Genomic DNA, 20,859 nt, shown 5'->3' with positions numbered 1-20,859 from the left:
ACTACAACACAACAAGACGGAAACATTAACACTTCACCTTCTATCTACAACGTAACACTACCACAAACAAGACGGAAACAGCAACACTTCACCATCTATCTACAACGTAACACTACAACACAACAAGACTGAAACAGCAGCACTTCACCTTCTATCTACAACGTAACACTACCACACAACAAGACGGAAACAGTAGCACTTCACCTTCTATCTACAACGTAACACTACAACACAACAAGACAAAACCATCAACACTTCACGTTCTATCTGCGACGTAACACTACAACACAACAAGACGGAAACATCAACACTTCACCTTCTATCTACAACGTAACACTACAACACAACAAGACGGACACATTAACACTTCATCTTCTGTCTACAACGTAACACTACCATACAACAAGACGGCAACACCATCCCTTCACCTTTTATGTACAATGTAACACTACAACACAAAAAGACGGAAACATCAACACTTCACCTTCTATCTACAACGTAACACTACCAACACAACAAGACGGAAACATTAACACTTCACCTTCTATCTACAACGTAACACTACAACACAACAACAAGACGGAAACATCAACACTTCACCTTCTATCTACAACGTAACACTACCAACACAACAAGACGGAAACAGCAACACTTCACCTTCTATCTACAACATAACACTACAACACAACAAGACGGAAACATCAACACTTCACCTTCTATCTACAACGTAACACTACCACACAACAAGACGGAAACATCAACACTTCACCTTCTATCTACAACGTAACACTACAACACAACAAGACGGAAACATTAACACTTCACCTTCTATCTGCAACGTAACACTACAATACAACAAGACGGAAACAGCAGCACTTCACCTTCTATCTCTACCACACAACAAGACGGAAACAGTACCACTTCACCTTCTATCTACAACGTAACACTACCACACAACAAGACGGAAACATCAACACTTCACCTTCTATCTACAACGTAACACTACCACACAACAAGACGGAAACAGTAGCACTTCACCTTCTATCTACAACGTAACACTACTACAACGTAACACTACCACACAACAAGAAAACATCAACACTTCACCTTCTATCTACAACGTAACACTACAACACAACAAGACGGAAACATTAACACTTCATCTTCTATCTGCAACGTAACACTACAACACAACAAGACGGAAACATAACACTTCACCTTCTATCTACAACGTAACACTACAACACAACAAGACGGAAACAGCACTACTTCACCTTCTATCTACAACGTAACACTACCACACAACAAGACGAAACCATCAACACTTCACCTTCTATCTGCGACCTAACACTACAACAGAACAGGACGGAAATATTAACACTTCATATTCTATATGCGATCGTAACACTAGAACACAAGAGGACACAAACATTAACACTTCACCATTTATCTACAACGTTACACTACCAAACAACAGGAACGAAACATCAACACTTCACCTTCTGTCTACAACGTAACACTACAACACAAGAAGACGGAAACAGCAGCACTTCACCTTCTATCTACAACGTAACACTACAACACAACAAGACGGAAATATTAACACTTCACCTTCTATCTACAACATAACACTACAACACAACAAGAGGGACACATCAACACTTCATCTTCTATCCTCAACGTAACACTACCACACAACAAGACGGAAACATCAACACTTCATCTTCTATCTACAACGTAATACTACTACACAAGAAGACGGAAACAGTAGCACTTCACCTTCTATCTACAAGGAAACACTACCAAATAGCAGAACGAAAATATCAATACTTCACCTTCTATCTACAACATAACACTACAACACAACATGACGGAAACATCAACACTTCACCTTCTATCTAAAACGTAACACTACCACACAACAAGACGGAAACATCACCACTTCACCTTCTATCTACAACGTAACACTACCACACAACAAGACGAAACATCAACACTTCACCTTTTATCTGCAACGTAACACTACCACACAACAAGACGAAACCATCAACACTTCACCTTTTATCTGCAACGTAACACTACAACACAACAGGACGGAAACATTAACACTTCATTTTCTATTTGCAACGAATAACTGCAACACAACAAGACGGAAACATTATCACTTGACCTTAAATCTAAAACGTAACACTACCAAACAACAAGACGGAAACAGCAGCCCTTCACCTTTTATCTACAACGTAACACTACAATACAACAAGACGGAAACAGCAGCACTTCACCTTCTATCTACAACATAACACTACAACACAACAAGACGGAAACATCAACACTGCACCTTCTATCTACAACGTAACACTACCACACAACAAGACGGAAACAGTAGCACTTCACCTTTTATCTACAAGGTAACACTACAACACAACAAGACGTAAATATTAACACTTCACCTTCTATCTACAACATAACACTACAACATAACACTGCAACACAACAAGACGGACACATCAACACTTCACCTTCTATCTAAAACGTAACACTACCACACAACAAGACGGAAACATCACCACTTCACCTTTTATCTACAACGTAACACCACCATAGAACAAGACGAAACCATCAACACTTCACCTTTTATCTGCAACGTAACACTACAACACAACAAGACGGAAACATTAACACTTCACCTTCTATCTACAACGTAACACTACCACACAACAAGACGGAAACATCAACACTTCACCTTCTATCTACAACGTAACACTACAACACAACAAGACGGAAACAGCAACACTTCATTTTCTATCTACAACGTAACACAACAACACCACAAGACGGAAAAAGCAGCACTTCACCTTCTATCTACAACGTAACACTACAACACAACAAGACGGAAACATCAACACTTCACCTTCTATCTACAACGTAACACTACAACACAACAAGACGGAAACAGCAGCACTTCACCTTCTATCTACAACGTAACACTACAACACAACAAGACGGAAATATTAACACTTCACCTTCTATCTACAACGTAACACTACAACACAACAAGACGGAAACATCAACACTTCACCTTCTATCTACAACGTAACACTACCACACAACAAGACGGAAACATCACCACTTCACCTTCTATCTACAACGTAACACCACCACACAACAAGACGAAAACATCAACACTTCACCATCTATCTACAACGTAACACTACAACACAACAAGACGGAAACATTAACTCTTCATTTTCTATCTGCAACGTAACACTACAACACAACAAGACGGAAACATTAACACTTCACCTTAAATCTAAAACGTAACACTACCATACAACAAGACGGTAACAGCATCCCTTCACCTTTTATCTACAACGTAACACTACAATACAACAAGACGGAAACAGCAGCACTTCACCTTCTATCTACAACATAACACTACAACACAACAAGACGGAAACATCAACACTTCACCTTCTATCTACAACGTAACACTACCACACAACAAGACGGAAACAGTAGCACTTCACCTTCTATCTACAAGGTAACACTACCAACAACAAGACGGAAACATATCAACTTCACTTCACCTTCTTCTATCTACAACGTAACACTACAACACAACAAGACGGAAACATTAACACTTCACCTTCTATCTACAACGTAACACTACAACACAACAAGACGGAAACAGCAACACTTCACCTTCTATCTACAACGTAACACTACAACACAACAAGACGGAAACATCAACACTTCACCTTCTATCTACAACGTAACACTACAAATACAACAAGACGGAAACATTAACACTTCACCTTCTATCTACAACGTAACACTACCAAACAACAAGACGGAAACATCAACACTTCATCTACAACGTCTATCTACAACGTAACACTACAACACAACAAGACGGAAACATCAACACTTCACCTTCTATCTACAACGTAACACTACAACACAACAAGACGGAAACATCAACACTTCACCTTCTGTCTACAACGTAACTCTACAACACAACAAGAGGGAAACATCAACACTTCATTTTCTATCTAAAACGTAACACTACCACACAACAAGACGGAAACATCACCACTTCACCTTTTATCTACAACGTAACACTACAACACAACAAGACGGAAACATTAACACTTCATTTTCTATCTGCAACGTAACACTTCACAACACAACAAGACGGAAACAGCAGCACTTCACCTTCTATCTACAACGTAACACTACAACACAACAAGACGGAAACAGCAGCACTTCACCTTCTATCTACAACGTAACACTACAACACAACAAGACGGAAACATCAACACTTCACCTTCTATCTACAACGTAACACTACCACACAACAAGACGAAAACATCAACACTTCACCTTCTATCTGCAACGTAACACTACAACAGAACAGGACGGAAACATTAACACTTCATATTCTATATGCGACGTAACACTACCACACAACAAGACGGAAACAGTACCACTTCACCTTCTATCTACAACGTAACACTACCACACAACAAGACGGAAACATCAACACTTCACCTTCTATCTACAACGTAACACTACAACACAACAAGACGGAAACAGCAGCACTTCACCTTCTATCTACAACGTAACACTACCACACAACAAGACGGAAACATCAACACTTCACCTTCTATCTACAACGTAACACTACCACACAACAAGACGGAAACATCAACACTTCACCTTCTATCTACAACGTAACACTACAACACAACAAGACGGAAACATTAACACTTCACCTTCTATCTACAACGTAACACTACAACACAACAAGACGGAAACATCAACACTTCACCTTCTATCTACAACGTAACACTACCACACAACAAGACGGAAACAGCAACACTTCACCTTCTATCTACAACGTAACACTACAACACAACAAGACGGAAACATTAACACTTCACCTTCTATCTGCAACGTAACACTACAATACAACAAGACGGAAACAGCAGCACTTCACCTTCTATCTACAACGTAACACTACCACAAAGCAAGACGGAAACATCAACACTTCACCTTCTATCTGCAACGTAACACTACAACACAACAAGACGGAAACATTAACACTTCATCTTCTATCTACAACGTAACACTACCACACAACAAGACGGAAACATCATCACTTCACCTTCTATCTACAACGTAACACTACAACACAACAAGACGGAAACATCAACACTTCACCTTCTATCTACAACGTAACACTACAACACAACAAGACGGAAACAGCAGCACTTCACCTTCTATCTACAACGTAACACTACCACACAACAAGACGGAAACATCAACATTTCACCTTCTATCTACAACGTAACACTACAACACAACAAGACGGAAACATTAACACTTCACCTTCTATCTACAACGTAACACTACCACACAACAAGACGAAACCATCAACACTTCACCTTCTATCTGCGACGTAACACTACAACAGAACAGGACGGAAATATTAACACTTCATATTCTATATGCGACGTAACACTACCACACAACAGGACACAAACATTAACACTTCACCATTTATCTACAACGTAACACACTACCAAACAACAGGAACGAAACTATCAATCAACACTTCACCTTCTATCTACAACGTAACACTACAACACAAGAAGACGGAAACAGCAGCACTTCACCTTCTATCTACAACGTAACACTACAACACAACAAGACGGAAATATTAACACTTCACCTTCTATCTACAACATAACACTACAACATAACACTGCAACACAACAAGGCGGACACATCAACACTTCATCTTCTGTCCTCAACGTAACACTACAACACAACAAGACGGAAACATCAACACTTCATCTTCTATCTACAACGTAACACTACTACACAATAAGACGGAAACAGTAGCACTTCACCTTCTATCTACAACGTAACACTACCACACAACAAGACGGAAAAAGCACACTTCACCTTTATATCTACAACGTAACACTACCACACAACAAGACGGAAACATCAACACTTCACCTTCTATCTACAACGTAACACTACAACACAACAAGACGGAAACATCAACACTTCACCTTCTATCTACAACGTAACACTACAACACAACAAGACGGAAACATCAACACTTCACCTTCTATCTACAACGTAACACCACCACACAACAAGACGGAAACATCAACACTTCACCTTCTATCTACAACGTAACACTACCACACAACAAGACGGAAACATCAACACTTCACCTTCTATCTGCAACGTAACACTACAACACAACAGGACGGAAACATTAACACTTCATTTTCTATTTGCAACGAATAACTGCAACACAACAAGACGGAAACAGCAGCATTTCACCTTTTATCTATAACGTAACACAACAAGACGGAAACAGCAGCATTTCACCTTTTATCCATAACGTAACACAACAAGACGGAAACAGCAGCACTTTACCTTCTATCTACAAGGTAACACTACCAAACAACAAGACGAAAACATCAACACTTCACCTTCTATCTACAACGTAACACTACAACACAACAAGACGGAAACATCAACACTTCACCTTCTATCTACAACGTAACACTACAACACAACAAGACGGAAACAGTAGCACTTCACCTTTTATCTACAAGGTAACACTACCAAATAGCAAGACGAAAACATTAACACTTCACCATCTATCTACAACGTTACACTACCAAACAACAGGACGGAAACATCAACACTTCATCTTCTGTCTACAACGTAACACTACAACACAAGAAGACGGAAACAGCAGCACTTCATTTTCTATCTAGAACGTAACACAACAACACCACAAGACGGAATTATTAACACTTCACCTTCTATCTACAACATAACACTACAACACAACATGACGGAAACATCAACACTTCACCTTCTATCTAAAACGTAACACTACCACAAAACAAGACGGAAACATCACCACTTCACCTTCTATCTACAACGTAACACGACCACACAACAAGACGGAAACATTAACACTTCATTTTCTATTTGCAACGAATAACAGCAACACAACAAGACGGAAACAGCAGCATTTCACCTTTTATCTATAACGTAACACAACAAGACGGAAACAGCAGCATTTCACCTTTTATCTATAACGTAACACAACAAGACGGAAACAGCAGCACTTGACCTTCTATCTACAAGGTAACACAACCAAATAGCAGGACGAAAATATCAACACTTCACCTTGTATCTGCGACCTAACACTACAATAGAACAGGACGGAAATATTAACACTTCATATTCTATCTGCGACGTAACACTACAACACAACAGGACACAAACATTAACACTTCACCATCTATCTACAACGTTACACTACCAAACAACAGGACCGAAGCATCAACACTTCACCTTGTGTCTACAACGCAACACTACCACACAACAAGACGGAAACAGTACCACTTCACCTTCTATCTACAACGTAACACTACCACACAACAAGACGGAAACAGTACCACTTCACCTTCTATCTACAACGTAACAATACCCCACAACAAGACGGAAACATCAACACTTCACCTTCTATCTGCAACGTAACACAACAACACCACAAGACGGAAAAAGCAGCACTTCACTTTCTTTCTACAACGTAATTCTACTACACAACAAGAGGGAAACATCAACATTTCATCTTCTATCTACAACCTAACACTACCACACAACAAGAAGAAACCAGCAACACTTCACCTTCTATCTCCACCTAACACTACAACAGAACAGGACGGATACATTAAAACTTCACCTTTTATCTGCAACGTAACACCACAATACAACAAGAGGGAAATAGCAGCACTTCATTTTCTATCTACAAGGTAACACTACCAAATAGCAGTACGAAAATATCAATACTTCACCTTCTATCTGCGACGTAACACTACAACACAACAGGACGGAAACATTAACATTTCATCTTCTATTTGCAACGTAAAACTGCCACACAACAGGACGCAAACATTAACATTTCACCTTAAATCTACAACGTAACACTACAACACAACAAGAGAGAAACAGCTCTACTTCACCTTTTATCTGCAACGTAACACAACAACACCAGAAGACGGAAAAAGCAGCACTTGACTTTCTTTCTACAACGTAATTCTACCACACAACAAGACGGAAACATCAACATTTCACCTTCTATCTACAACCTAACACTACAACACAACAAGACGGAAACATTAACACTTCACCTTAAATCTACAACGTCACACTACCACACAAGAAGACGAAACCATCAACACTTCACCTTCTATCTGCAACGTAACACTACAACAGAACAGGACGGAAATATTAACACTTCATATTCTATATGCGACGTAACACTACCACACAACAAGACGGAAACAGTTCCACTTCACCTTCTATCTACAACGTAACACTACCACACAACAAGACGGAAATAGCAGCACTTCATTTTCTATCTACAACGTAACACAACAACACCACAAGACGGAAAAAGCAGCACATCACCTTCTATCTACAATGTAACACTACAACACAACAAAACGGAAACATCAACACTTCACCTTTTATCTACAACGTAACACTACAATACAAAAGACGGAAACAGCAGCACCTCACCTTCTATCTACAACGTAACACTACAACACAACAAGACGTAAATATTAACACTTCACCTTCTATCTACAACATAACACTACAACATAACACTACAACACAACAAGAGGGACACATCAACACTTCATCTTCTATCCTCAACGTAACACTACAACACAACAAGACGGAAACATCAGCACTTCACTTTCTATATACAACGTAACACTACCACACAACAAGACGGAAACAGTACCACTTCACCTTCTATCTACAACGTAACACTACCACACAACAAGACGGAAAAAGCAGCACTTCACTTTATTTCTACAACGTAATTCTACCACACAACAAAACGAAACCATCAACACTTCACCTTCTATCTGCGACCTAACACTACAAGAGAACAGGACGGAAATATTAACACTTCATATTCGATCTGCGACGTAACACTACAACACAACAGGACAGATATATTAAAACTTCACCTTTTATCCGCAACGTAACCCCACAACACAACAAGACGGAAACATCAACACTTCACCTTCTATCTAAATCGTAACACTACCACAAAACAAGACGGAAACATCACCACTTCACCTTCTATCTACAACGTAACACGACCACACAACAGGACGGAAACATTAACACTTCTTTTTCTATTTGCAACGAATAACTGCAACACAACAAGACGGAAACAGCAGCATTTCACCTTTTATCTATAACGTAACACAACAAGACGGAAACAGCAGCATTTCACCTTTTATCCATAACGTAACACAACAAGACGGAAACAGCAGCACTTCACCTTCTATCTACAAGGTAACACAACCAAATAGCAGGACGAAAATATCAACACTTCACCTTCTATCTGCGACCTAACACTACAACAGAACAGGACGGAAATATTAACACTTCATATTCTATCTGCGACGTAACACTACAACACAACAGGACACAAACATTAACACTTCACCATCTATCTACAACGTTACACTACCAAACAACAGGACGGAAGCATCAACACTTCACCTTGTCTCTACAACGCAACACTACCACACAACAAGACGGAAACAGTACCACTTCACCTTCTATCTACAACGTAACACTACCACACAACAAGACGGAAACAGTATCACTTCACCTTCTATCTACAACGTAACACTACCACACAACAAGACGGAAACATCAACACTTCACCTTCTATCTGCAACGTAACACAACAACACAACAAGACGGAAAAAGCAGCACTTCACTTTCTTTCTACAACGTAATTCTACCACACAACAAGAGGGAAACATCAACATTTCATCTTCTATCTACAACCTAACACTACCACACAACAAGAAGAAACCAGCAACACTTCACCTTCTATCTCCGACCTAACACTACAACAGAACAGGACGGATACATTAAAACTTCACCTTTTATCTGCAACGTAACACCACAATACAACCAGACGGAAACAGCAGCACTTCACCTTCTATCTACCACACCACAAGACGGAAACAGTACCACTTCATCTTCTATCTACAACGTAACACTACCACACAACAAGACGGAAACATCAACACTTCACCTTCTATCTGCGACGTAACACTACCACACAAGAAGACGGAAATAGTAGCACTTCACCTTCTATCTAGAAGGTAACACTACCAAATAGCAGTACGAAAATATCAATACTTCACCTTCTATCTGCGACGTAACACTACCACACATCAAGACGGAAACTTTAACATTTCATCTTCTAATTGCAACGTAAAACTGCCACACAACAGGACGCAAACATTAAAATTTCACCTTAAATCTACAACGTAACACTACCACACCACAAGACGGAAACAATACAACTTCACCTTCTATCTACAACGTAACACTACCACACAACAAGACGGAAACATCAACACTTCACCTTCTATCTGCGACGTAACACTACCACACAAGAAGACGGAAACAGTAGCACTTCACCTTCTATCTAGAAGGTAACACTACCAAATAGTAGTACGAAAATATCAATAATTCACCTTCTATCTGCGACGTAACACTACAACACAACAAGACGGAAACTTTAACACTTCATCTTCTAATTGCAACTTAAAACTGCCACACAAGAGGACGCAAACATTAACATTTCACCTTAAATCTACAACGTAACACTACAACAGAACAAGACGGAAACAGCAGCATTTCACTTTCAATCTACAACGTAACACTACAAGACAACAAGACGGAAACAGCAGCACTTCACCTTTTATCTGTAACGTAACACAACAATATAAAAAGACAGAAACAATAACACTTCACCTTCTATCTACAACATAACACTACCACACAACAAGACGGAAACATTAACACTTCACCTTTTATCTACAACGTAACACTACCACACAACAAGACGGAAACTTCAACACTTCTCCTTCTATTTGCGACGTAACACTACAAAACAACAAGTCGGAAACAGCATCACTTCACCTTCTATCTACAAGGTAACACTACCACACAACACGACGGAATGGAAACATTCTATCTTCAACACTTCATCACTTCTTCAAATTCTATCTACAACGTAACACTACAACACAACACGACGGAACCATTAACACTTCATCTTCTATCTACAACGTAACACTACAACACAAAAAGACGGAAACAGCACTTCACCTTCTATCTACAACGTAACCCAACAACTTGACAAGACTGAAATAGCAGCACTCCACTTTCTGTCTACAACGTAACACTACAACACAACAGGACCGAAACATTAACACTTCATCTTCTATCTACAACGTAACACTACAACACAACAGGACGGAAACATTAACACTTCATCTTCTATCTACAACGTAACACTACAACACAACAAGACGGAAACAGCAGCACTTCACCTTCTATCTGCAACGTAACACTACCATAAAACAAGACGGAAATGCAATATTTCACCTTTTATCTGTAAGGTATCATTGTCAAACAACAGAATAAAACAGCAAAATCCGAGGTCCGAATAATTACTGAAATAGATAATTAGTTTATTTTCATTACAGATACTATATAAGGGTAGGTGGTACATAATAAATGACAAATCGATTTTTGAACTATTGTCAGATGCAGTGTTAGAAACAATGTTGAATCTTTTATTTTTAGTGATGTTTGTATTCTCAGTAAGGGTATCGTTGTAACTCATGTAGTTGTTGTTTCAGCAGCAAAACACATAACCTTAACATACGTACAGACACATACGCATATTTTTATTCTGCCAGGTGCCTGTTTTAGTTGAGAATATCCTGCCATTGAAGGATCCAAACAGTTACGGAGATGGGCGTCATCTGTTAAATTTGCAAGAGTCACGTGCAAGATGAAACTACAAATGTAATATTACGAACGGAAATGAGGGGTGAATCTATAACCCTCTCACATCTAAAACTATAGTTTATTGTCTAAGGCCATAATCAAAAGTGAGACTTGTGTTAATATTTTGTGAACACATACCTGCAGTAAATTGTTTGTTATTTTGGTTTGAATTTCTCACAAAGCTACTCGATGGCTATATGCGCTAGCCGTTCCTAATTTAGGCAGTGTAAGGCTAAAGGGAAGGCAGCTAGTCATCTCCACCCACCGCCAACTCTTGAGCTACTCTTTTACCAACGAATAGTGGGATTGACCGTTACTATATAACGCCCGCACGACTGAAAAGGCAAACATTTGTGGTACGACGTGGATTCGATCCCGCGACCCTCAGATTACGAGTCGCACTCCTTAACCCACCTGGCCATGCCAGGCCTACACCATATATACCTAAGATTAATAGAACAAGACCGTAAAATGACCAAATAACTTTGTGAACGATTACAAAATGTCTGCACCATATAGAAGTGAAACTTCTAAAATGTGTAAGTGTTTTTTTTTATTTTATAACTTTTCCGCAAAAATACTAGTAAAACTTTCAATTTATAAAAAAAACAAACAACCTTACCTGAAACAGCAGTGTGGTCTTCTGATGAAGTGACAATGTTGTCAGGTTGTACAACATTAATAATATTATCTGTAGAATTACGAATACATAGCATGAGAATGTATTTAATGGTGTAGTTATCAAATTATTAATCTGCTCACAGTTAAATACTTAAATATTTCTTAATAGCATTTGTACAATACACCTTTTTTTATTTTTTAGGAGGGTTGTTTGTTTTTTTGTTTTTGAATTTCGAACAAAGATACACGAGGACTATCTTCGCTAGTCGTCCCTAATTTAACAGTGTAAGATTAGATGGGAAAGCAGCTAGTCATCACCACCCACTGCCAACTCTTGGGTTACTCTTCTGCCAATGAATAGTGGGATTAACCGTGACATTATAACGTCCCCACTGCTGAAAGGGCGAGCATGTTTGGTGTAACGGGATTCAAACCCGCGACCCTCAGATTACGAGTCGAACGCTTTAACCCACCTGATCATGCTGAGCCTTTTGAGGAAGGAAGCGGTAGGCTTCCTGACTTAGACATTTAAAATTGGGATTTGATTCTCCGCGGTAGAAACAGTACAGAGTCAAGTGTGGTTATGCTTTTAAAACTACTTTTATGGCTATTTATATATTTTAGATTATAATTCAAATATATTTATTTGAATATATATATCTATTTATGTATACAAATAAATAAACATATAATACGTGTTAGATCGATATTGTATCTATTTAAGTTTCTTTTACCCTTTTAAAACTATTATATATATCTTAATATGCTAAATAATAAGTCGCGTAATATCAGAAACGTCAGTAAGTTCAGTTAGAAACCTTACTCTAAAGAATAAACAGACTTTGGTTGGAACGTCACCTTAAATATTCTATTACTCTAGATTCACATTTCGAGGTGTATTTCAGTTCTGTTTGTATACATTGAAAAAAAAGTTAAACTAGTATCTTCAGTATAGATTTAATTGAAAAGTAGAAACGACTTTGAAAAGCAAATTTTAATGTAAAAATTAAATAAGGATGAGTTGGCACGCTGGAGACGATGCTGGCAGTAGTTTGGTGATTAGAAAACGCTCTTTCTCTTCGCTTACTAAGAGATGGCCTTCATTTGAAACCCTAAAGTAAATAACATCTCCATAGAAATTGAAAAGAGGAAGAAACCGTGTCTATTCTTAGTACTCAAAGTAAAAGATTAAGTAAGTGAACTAGATAGATGCGTCCCTCCTATTACCAAGATATCAAACAGACATACCTATAGCCAAAGAAATATATGTATACCTCTCTGTTATTTTAAATAATATATCTATGATGTGCAGAAAAAGTCACTTAGATATTGGATTTTTTATAAATTAACTATTATGAGGTGTAACATACTCGTGTTAAACAAAATGTAATCTGGTACAAGAATTATGCCTGTTTGGTAATCAAATATAATAAGGGAAACTTGACTGCTTTAAGAACACTTAGTACATACTACTAATTAACACTTGATAACAATATGGGAATAATGGTTTTGCTTGAGTACATTCTCAAATATCTTTCTCGTTAGGCTTAGAAGCTACATTGATAACAATATCGGAACAGATTAGCTTGATCACATTCTCAAATATCTTTCTCGTTAGGCTTAGAAGCTATATTGATAGCAATATTGAAATATACAGTTTAGATTGATCACATTCTCAAATATCTTTCTCGTTAGGCTTAGAAGCTACATTGATAACAATATCGGAACAGATTAGCTTGATCACATTCTCAAATATCTTTCTCGTTAGGCTTAGAAGCTATATTGATAACAATATCGGAACAGTTTAGCTTGATCACATTCTCAAATATCTTTCTCGTTAGGCTTAGAAGCTACATTGATAACAATATCGGAACAGATTAGCTTGATCACATTCTCAAATATCTTTCTCGTTAGGCTTAGAAGCTATATTGATAGCAATATTGGAATATACAGTTTAGATAACAATTGATCACATTCTCAAATATCTTTCTCGTTAGGCTTAGAAGCTATATTGATAACAATATCGGAACAGATTAGCTTGATCACATTCTCAAATATCTTTCTCGTTAGGCTTAGAAGCTATATTGATAGCAATATTGGAATATACAGTTTAGATTGATCACATTCTCAAATATCTTTCTCGTTAGGCTTAGAAGCTATATTGATAACAATATCGGAACAGATTAGCTTGATCACATTCTCAAATATCTTTCTCGTTAGGCTTAGAAGCTACATTGATAACAATATCGGAATATACAGTTTAGATTGATCACATTCTCAAATATCTTTCTCGTTAGGCTTAGAAGCTATATTGATAACAATATCGGAACAGATTAGCTTGATCACATTCTCAAATATCTTTCTCGTTAGGCTTAGAAGCTACATTGATAACAATATCGGAATATACAGTTTAGATTGATCACATTCTCAAATACCTTTCTCGTTAGGCTTAGAAGCTACATTATGGGAAAGACTGTTCCACAATTTTTCTGATTTAGGCAGAAACGTATCTGTATAATGTGGTGGTGTTACAGGGGCTGGAATCTCTAGGTAAAAAAAATAACAACAAATAACTATTATAAATCGTAATTATAAATCTCCTGTTTCAGAAGAGTAATCTAGAATAGATAAATCATAATACTTCACACGTAACAGGAATTATTCGTCATTAACACACTAACTGTTTATATTTCTGTGAATAAAACAAAACCTCTGTTAATTTATTTTACTTACTGTTGTAACAATTAACCAAGTACAATCTATGACTGTGTCATGTTTTATTTCTAAATTTAAAATAGATGGATATGTTAAACGTGATTAGAAGTTTCAAAGAGGAACGTGTTTGCTATGTAACTTCTGAAACGAACTGATTTGTTTAGAATAGTAAACCACTAGGTCATCTTACGAACTTCTGAACGAAGCATTACCAACAAAAGAAAAAAAAAAATTATGATGGGCTTTACTGTTGAAGCCGCTACTTGGTTTTAATTTTTTGACTGAATATAAATGTAACGATGAGCTTCGTTATCAATATTCTATTAACACTTACATCGAAATAAACATTAAAATATGTTACTAGTCAGGTTTCATATTTCGAGGACATTCAGATGCTCTTGTATATATATTAAAAAACAGTCCTAACCTAAATCTTATCGACTGAACAAATATTGAGAGAATTATTGTTGGAATTATGCCCGAAAACGTCGCTAATTGATTCATTCTGACAAGTGTAAGCACAAATAGTATGCTAAATTAGAAGTATTCATTATTGGGTTAATTTCAGTTTGATCATTGAAGGTAACTTACTTCGCTCAGGTGTTAAAGGTAATTTGAGATTTCTTAAGAACCTTAGTCAACATTTTTTTTAACTGAGACAAAAGTAAGGGTTACTAATCAGGCATATTAAACATAATGTATTTAAATAATTGTTACTGATCAGGTATATTAAACATAATTTATTTTAAATTTTAGCTGGAAGTCCACGAGAGCTTATGGTAAATCACAACACCAAAAGAAATGAGCAGAGAGCCAGTTTCACTCACCTCAGCGAACTAGAATCGGATATGTTGATATTAAAACTTGTAATACCTTCTATAAATTTGTATCTTATCAAATTATTCACAAAGATTTAAAATATATCTTGATGAATGGGGAAATTAGCATGTAAAAAACATTTATAAATTACCTTATTACATCTTTTAGTGACATAACTGCAACGTATATGAATTAAGTGGAGTTAACACAGTTTAAAAGTACTGGAGCTGTAGTTTTTCATATAATATATCAGATAAAAGCTTTCACTTAACACATTAGTCACAACTCGTAACTCAAGTTTCTTTAAGTAGTGAATTAATTACATTGATTAATCGTCAGTTCTATTCGTTAAACTCGTAATTCGAGTTTCTTTAAGTGGTGAATTAACTACATTGATTAATCGTCAGTTCTATTCGTTAAACTCGTAACTCGAGTTTCCTTAAGTAGTGAATTAATTACATTGATTAATCGTCAGTTTTATTCATTAAACTCGTAACTCGAGTTTTCTTAAGTAGTGAATTAACTACATTGATTAATCGTCAGTTCTATTCATTAAACTCGTAACTCGAGTTTCCTTAAGTAGGGTATTCAATACATTGATTAATCGTCAGTTCTATTCGTTAAACTCGTAACTCGAGTTTCCTTAAGTAGTGAATTAACTACACTGATGTATCGTTAGTTATACTGGTTAAATCAGATGATAATACGTTACGTTTATTTAAGTTGTCAATGAATTACATTGATGTATCGTTACGTGCTTCGAGTGAATCATATAACAAAATTAAGCAGAGTAATGGATTAAACCTGATGAAAATTATTACATTTACTTACGTTCAGAAATGTTTTATCTTGTAATCAAAGGAATCTAAACAAAAGCATTTACGATTTTTTTTTTAAATTTCGCGCAAAGTTACTCCAGAGCTATCTGCACTGGCCGTCCCTAATTCAGCAGTGTAAGACTAGAGGGGAGGCAGCTAGTTTGTTTGTTTTGGAATTTCGCACAAAGCTACTCGAGGGCTATCTGTGCTAGCCGTCCCTAATTCAGCAGTGTAAGACTAGAGGGGGGCAGCTAGTTTGTTTGTTTTGGAATATCGCACAACGCTACTCGAGGGCTATCTGTGCTAGCCGTCCCTAATTTAGTAGTGTAAGACTAGAGGGAAGGCAGCTAGTCATCACCACCCACCGCCAACTCTTGGGCTACTCTTTTACCAACGAATAGTGGGATTGACCGTCACCTTATAACGCCCCCACGGCTGAAAGGGCGAGCATGTTTGGCGCGACCGGAATGCGAACCCGCGACCCTCAGATTACGAGTCGCACGCCTTAACACGCTTGGCCACGCCGGGCTGAAGGCAGCTAGTCATCACCACTTACCACTAGCTCTTGGGCTACTCTTTTATCAACGAATAGTGAGATATACCGTAACATTATAACGCCTCCACGGCTGAAATGGCGAGTATGTTTGGTGCGACGGGGATTCGAGCCCGCGACCCTCGGATTACGAGTCGAACGCCTTAACCCACCTGGCCATGCCGGGCCACTTTATGAAAATACTATACATATTGTAAAAGAAAACTGAATAAAACAAGTATTACACTGTGTAATACAACATTTATTCCTGGATAGTATGTGTTATTACACTATGCAACACAAATTTTGTTTCGTGATAGTATGTGTTATTACTCTATGTAACACAAATTGTGTTCCTGGATAGTATGTGTTATTACACTATGTAACACAAATTGTGTTCCTGGATAGTATGTGTTATTTCTTAATTGCTTATGTTGTAAAAGTAAAGAAAATGTCCATTATTCCCTTCAAACTTTGCTTTTGTGATTTGGATAATGAAATTTAGAAATTAACCTATTTTCTATATAAAAACAGACAAATTTGCATATTTTCATTCACGTAAGGTCAGAGTAAAACATATGAATCAAGATTTACATGTATTTATACTAAAGTTATACAAAAATGTTTAGAAGTGAGTAGATTTTCGAGATTTCCTACTGTAATGTAAATCTCTTTCAGGTATCAGCCCTCAAATATAGTCTCCCATCATGTTTTTGTTATACACTCCCAGGTCACAAAAGCAAAGTTTGAGGAGAAAATTATGTCTTTTCTATTTACTTTAGGCATAAGCAATTGGGAAATAACACTTTCTGCCCAGGAACAAGAAAAAGTAAAAATTTTGCTTCATAGTGTAATCCATGGTCTGTATATTACTTAGTTTTATAACAGTTTCAAAAAGCTATCTGAGTATAATAGTTTATGTGTTTTTACTTTAGTTTAGTGTAACAAAGACCCCACAACAACGTACTTGGATACGACTCATATTTAAACGGCACTGACGATGTCTTCTTTGACATTTGTACAGACACTGCGTAGCTGAATACTAAATGTGATGTTTTAACTTTAAAAATCAGGGCTTGATCCCTGCAAAGGTCAGAGGGCAAATACCCCGTTGCATACTTTTGCTGTTAGAGTAAACAAATAGACCTTTTTAATACATCGAATGTTCAGGTAATTGATGTAACCAAATATAATTCAATTAACTATGTATACCTTATGATGCGAAACACAATAATGATGTTTATTTAATATAATTCAATTAACTATGTATACCTTATGATGCGAAACACAATAATGATGTTTATTTAATATAATTCAATTAACTATGTATACCTTATGATGCGAAACACAATAATGTTTGTTTAATATTTCTTGTTTAATACTTTAGTGATATTACAGAAGGTGAAACTTTGAACACAGAAAGGAAACTTAATCGATGCTAAGAAGTCAATGAAAGACCTTAGTTGCTGTGAATTAATTAACTCTAATTAATCACGTTCTAATGAGGTGGGTTTTTAATGACAAAAACATTGTCTTTTTGTCGTTTTCGAATTTATATTTGTTTTGAGTTTGATATTACAGACAAAACTAAAAACACCTTCTCAACGTCAAATAACTCCAAACAGTACCCACAATAAATTATTTCACCTTCCTCTATTTCCGATATAAATTTAATGTAATAAAGTGTGAATAATTTATTTTTTACCATTTTTTACTTCTAGCTGAATTTCGTAAATCATACATAACGTTCTGAGGCAAGGCTTAGAGAACATATACCTATACCACTAGCAGCTGGTGTACAAAATAGTGATGAAAAAAGTGAAGAAAAATCGTAAGACTACTTTTCTTCTGTATTAAAATGCATGTATTTTTTTTTCTCAACTAGGCTGCTCTTTCAGTAATGTAATTATAAATCTCAAGCTTTCGGTGGCTAAATGGTTTGGGGATCGTCATTACATTTCACGCATAAGGTATTCCTAGCAATATGCAAAAATTCTCAGAGTGAGTAATAAAAGTGTTATGAGCTCGTTTATTCAGATAGAAAACACTAGTAAACACTAACTTAAATAGTAATGATGATTTTGGTTCATTTGAACAATTCGACCGTAATTAGAATGAGATTAATATAACAGCACTAAATAGTACGAAATGTTAGTTTGGTACCAATACGTTAGGCACTTTCTTGTATGGATACGAACACCATGACTTGAAACTCTGTACTATAGTAGGTAATGAATTTAATACCTTAATTTAGTGCAACTTATATCTGTCTACATGAGAATTATAGATTAAAAAGTGTAGTAGGTGACGCGATGTTTAATATTATTTTACAATTTTTAATTCAAAATAAATGACGGAAATTCAGGTTTCTAAATGTTGTAAGTTAAAAACTAGAATCAGTTGAAATAAGTACTTCTTTTTAACACTATAAGCAAACAAAATAAAAAAAGTCATTTTATTGCTATAGGCTATTTGCACTCTGCCCGTTATGGGACCCGAACACTGGATTATAGCATTGCAACTTCATAAATCTACCCCTGACTTACCTTGGAATATGTTCATTGTTATTAATTATTTAAGAAGATTTACAGATTTGTTTTTGTTATTTAGTTTCAAGTTGCGAATCCATTTCAAAACGAAATGTATCTTTATGAAAATAACATTTTAAATCAGTTACACTTATTCTATTTGTCTCGGCATGGCCAGGTGGGTTAAGGCGTTCGACTCGTAATTTGAGGGTCACGGATTCGAATCCATGTAGCACCATACATGCTCGCCCTTTCAGCCGTGGGGGCATTATAATGTGACGGCCAATCCCACTATTCGTTGGTAAAAGAGTAGCCCAACAGTTGGCCGTGGGTGGTGATGACTAGCTGCCTTCCCTCCAGTCTTACACTGTTAAATTAGGGACGGTTAGCGAAGATAGCCCTCGAGTAGCTTTGCGCGAAAATTCAAAACAAACAAACAATTATTCTATTTATTCTTGGAAATTATTTATAAAGCAAACATTGGTGTACTATTTTTATACCTAGGATTTGAGAAAAAAAATTTAAACACGGTTTGAACAGTTTCAAAAACCAGTGACTTTATCCCTGAGTATCTCATATTTTCATAAATATTAATAACAAAATTCCAAAGACTGATTCAGGTTTCCTTGTTGTCTATTAGATTTGTCTTTCATGTTAACCTAGCTTCACGACAAAATATAAGACATTTCTCTATAAAGTGACAGTTCTTGTAAGCTAACCTATCTTTCCGACTATGAAGTGACATTTCTTGTAAGTTAAACTACCTTACCAACTATAAAGTGACATTTCTTGTAAGCTAATCTAGCTTCCTGACTATAAAGTGACATTTCTTGTAAGTTAACGTATCTACCTGACTATAAAGTGACATTTCTTGTAA

General features: G+C 36.7%; 1 protein-coding gene across 1 annotated transcript in view; it reads right to left on the bottom strand.

Moving 5' to 3' along the window:
• LOC143248193 (lachesin-like) overlaps nt 1-20,859 on the bottom strand; it is a 119,595-nt gene that overhangs the window by 53,416 nt on the left and 45,320 nt on the right. Inside the window, exons 4-5 of the mRNA XM_076496626.1 lie at nt 15,006-15,116; nt 12,572-12,640 (exon numbers count right to left, since the gene is read on the bottom strand). Of these exons, the coding sequence (XP_076352741.1) occupies nt 12,572-12,640; nt 15,006-15,116 (180 nt within the window). The remainder of the gene's footprint in view (nt 1-12,571; nt 12,641-15,005; nt 15,117-20,859) is intronic.

This window comes from Tachypleus tridentatus, chromosome 4 (genome assembly GCF_004210375.1).
Source record: "Tachypleus tridentatus isolate NWPU-2018 chromosome 4, ASM421037v1, whole genome shotgun sequence".
NCBI classification, from domain to species: domain Eukaryota; kingdom Metazoa; phylum Arthropoda; class Merostomata; order Xiphosura; family Limulidae; genus Tachypleus; species Tachypleus tridentatus.
This window is presented reverse-complemented; position numbering and strand designations above follow the sequence as displayed.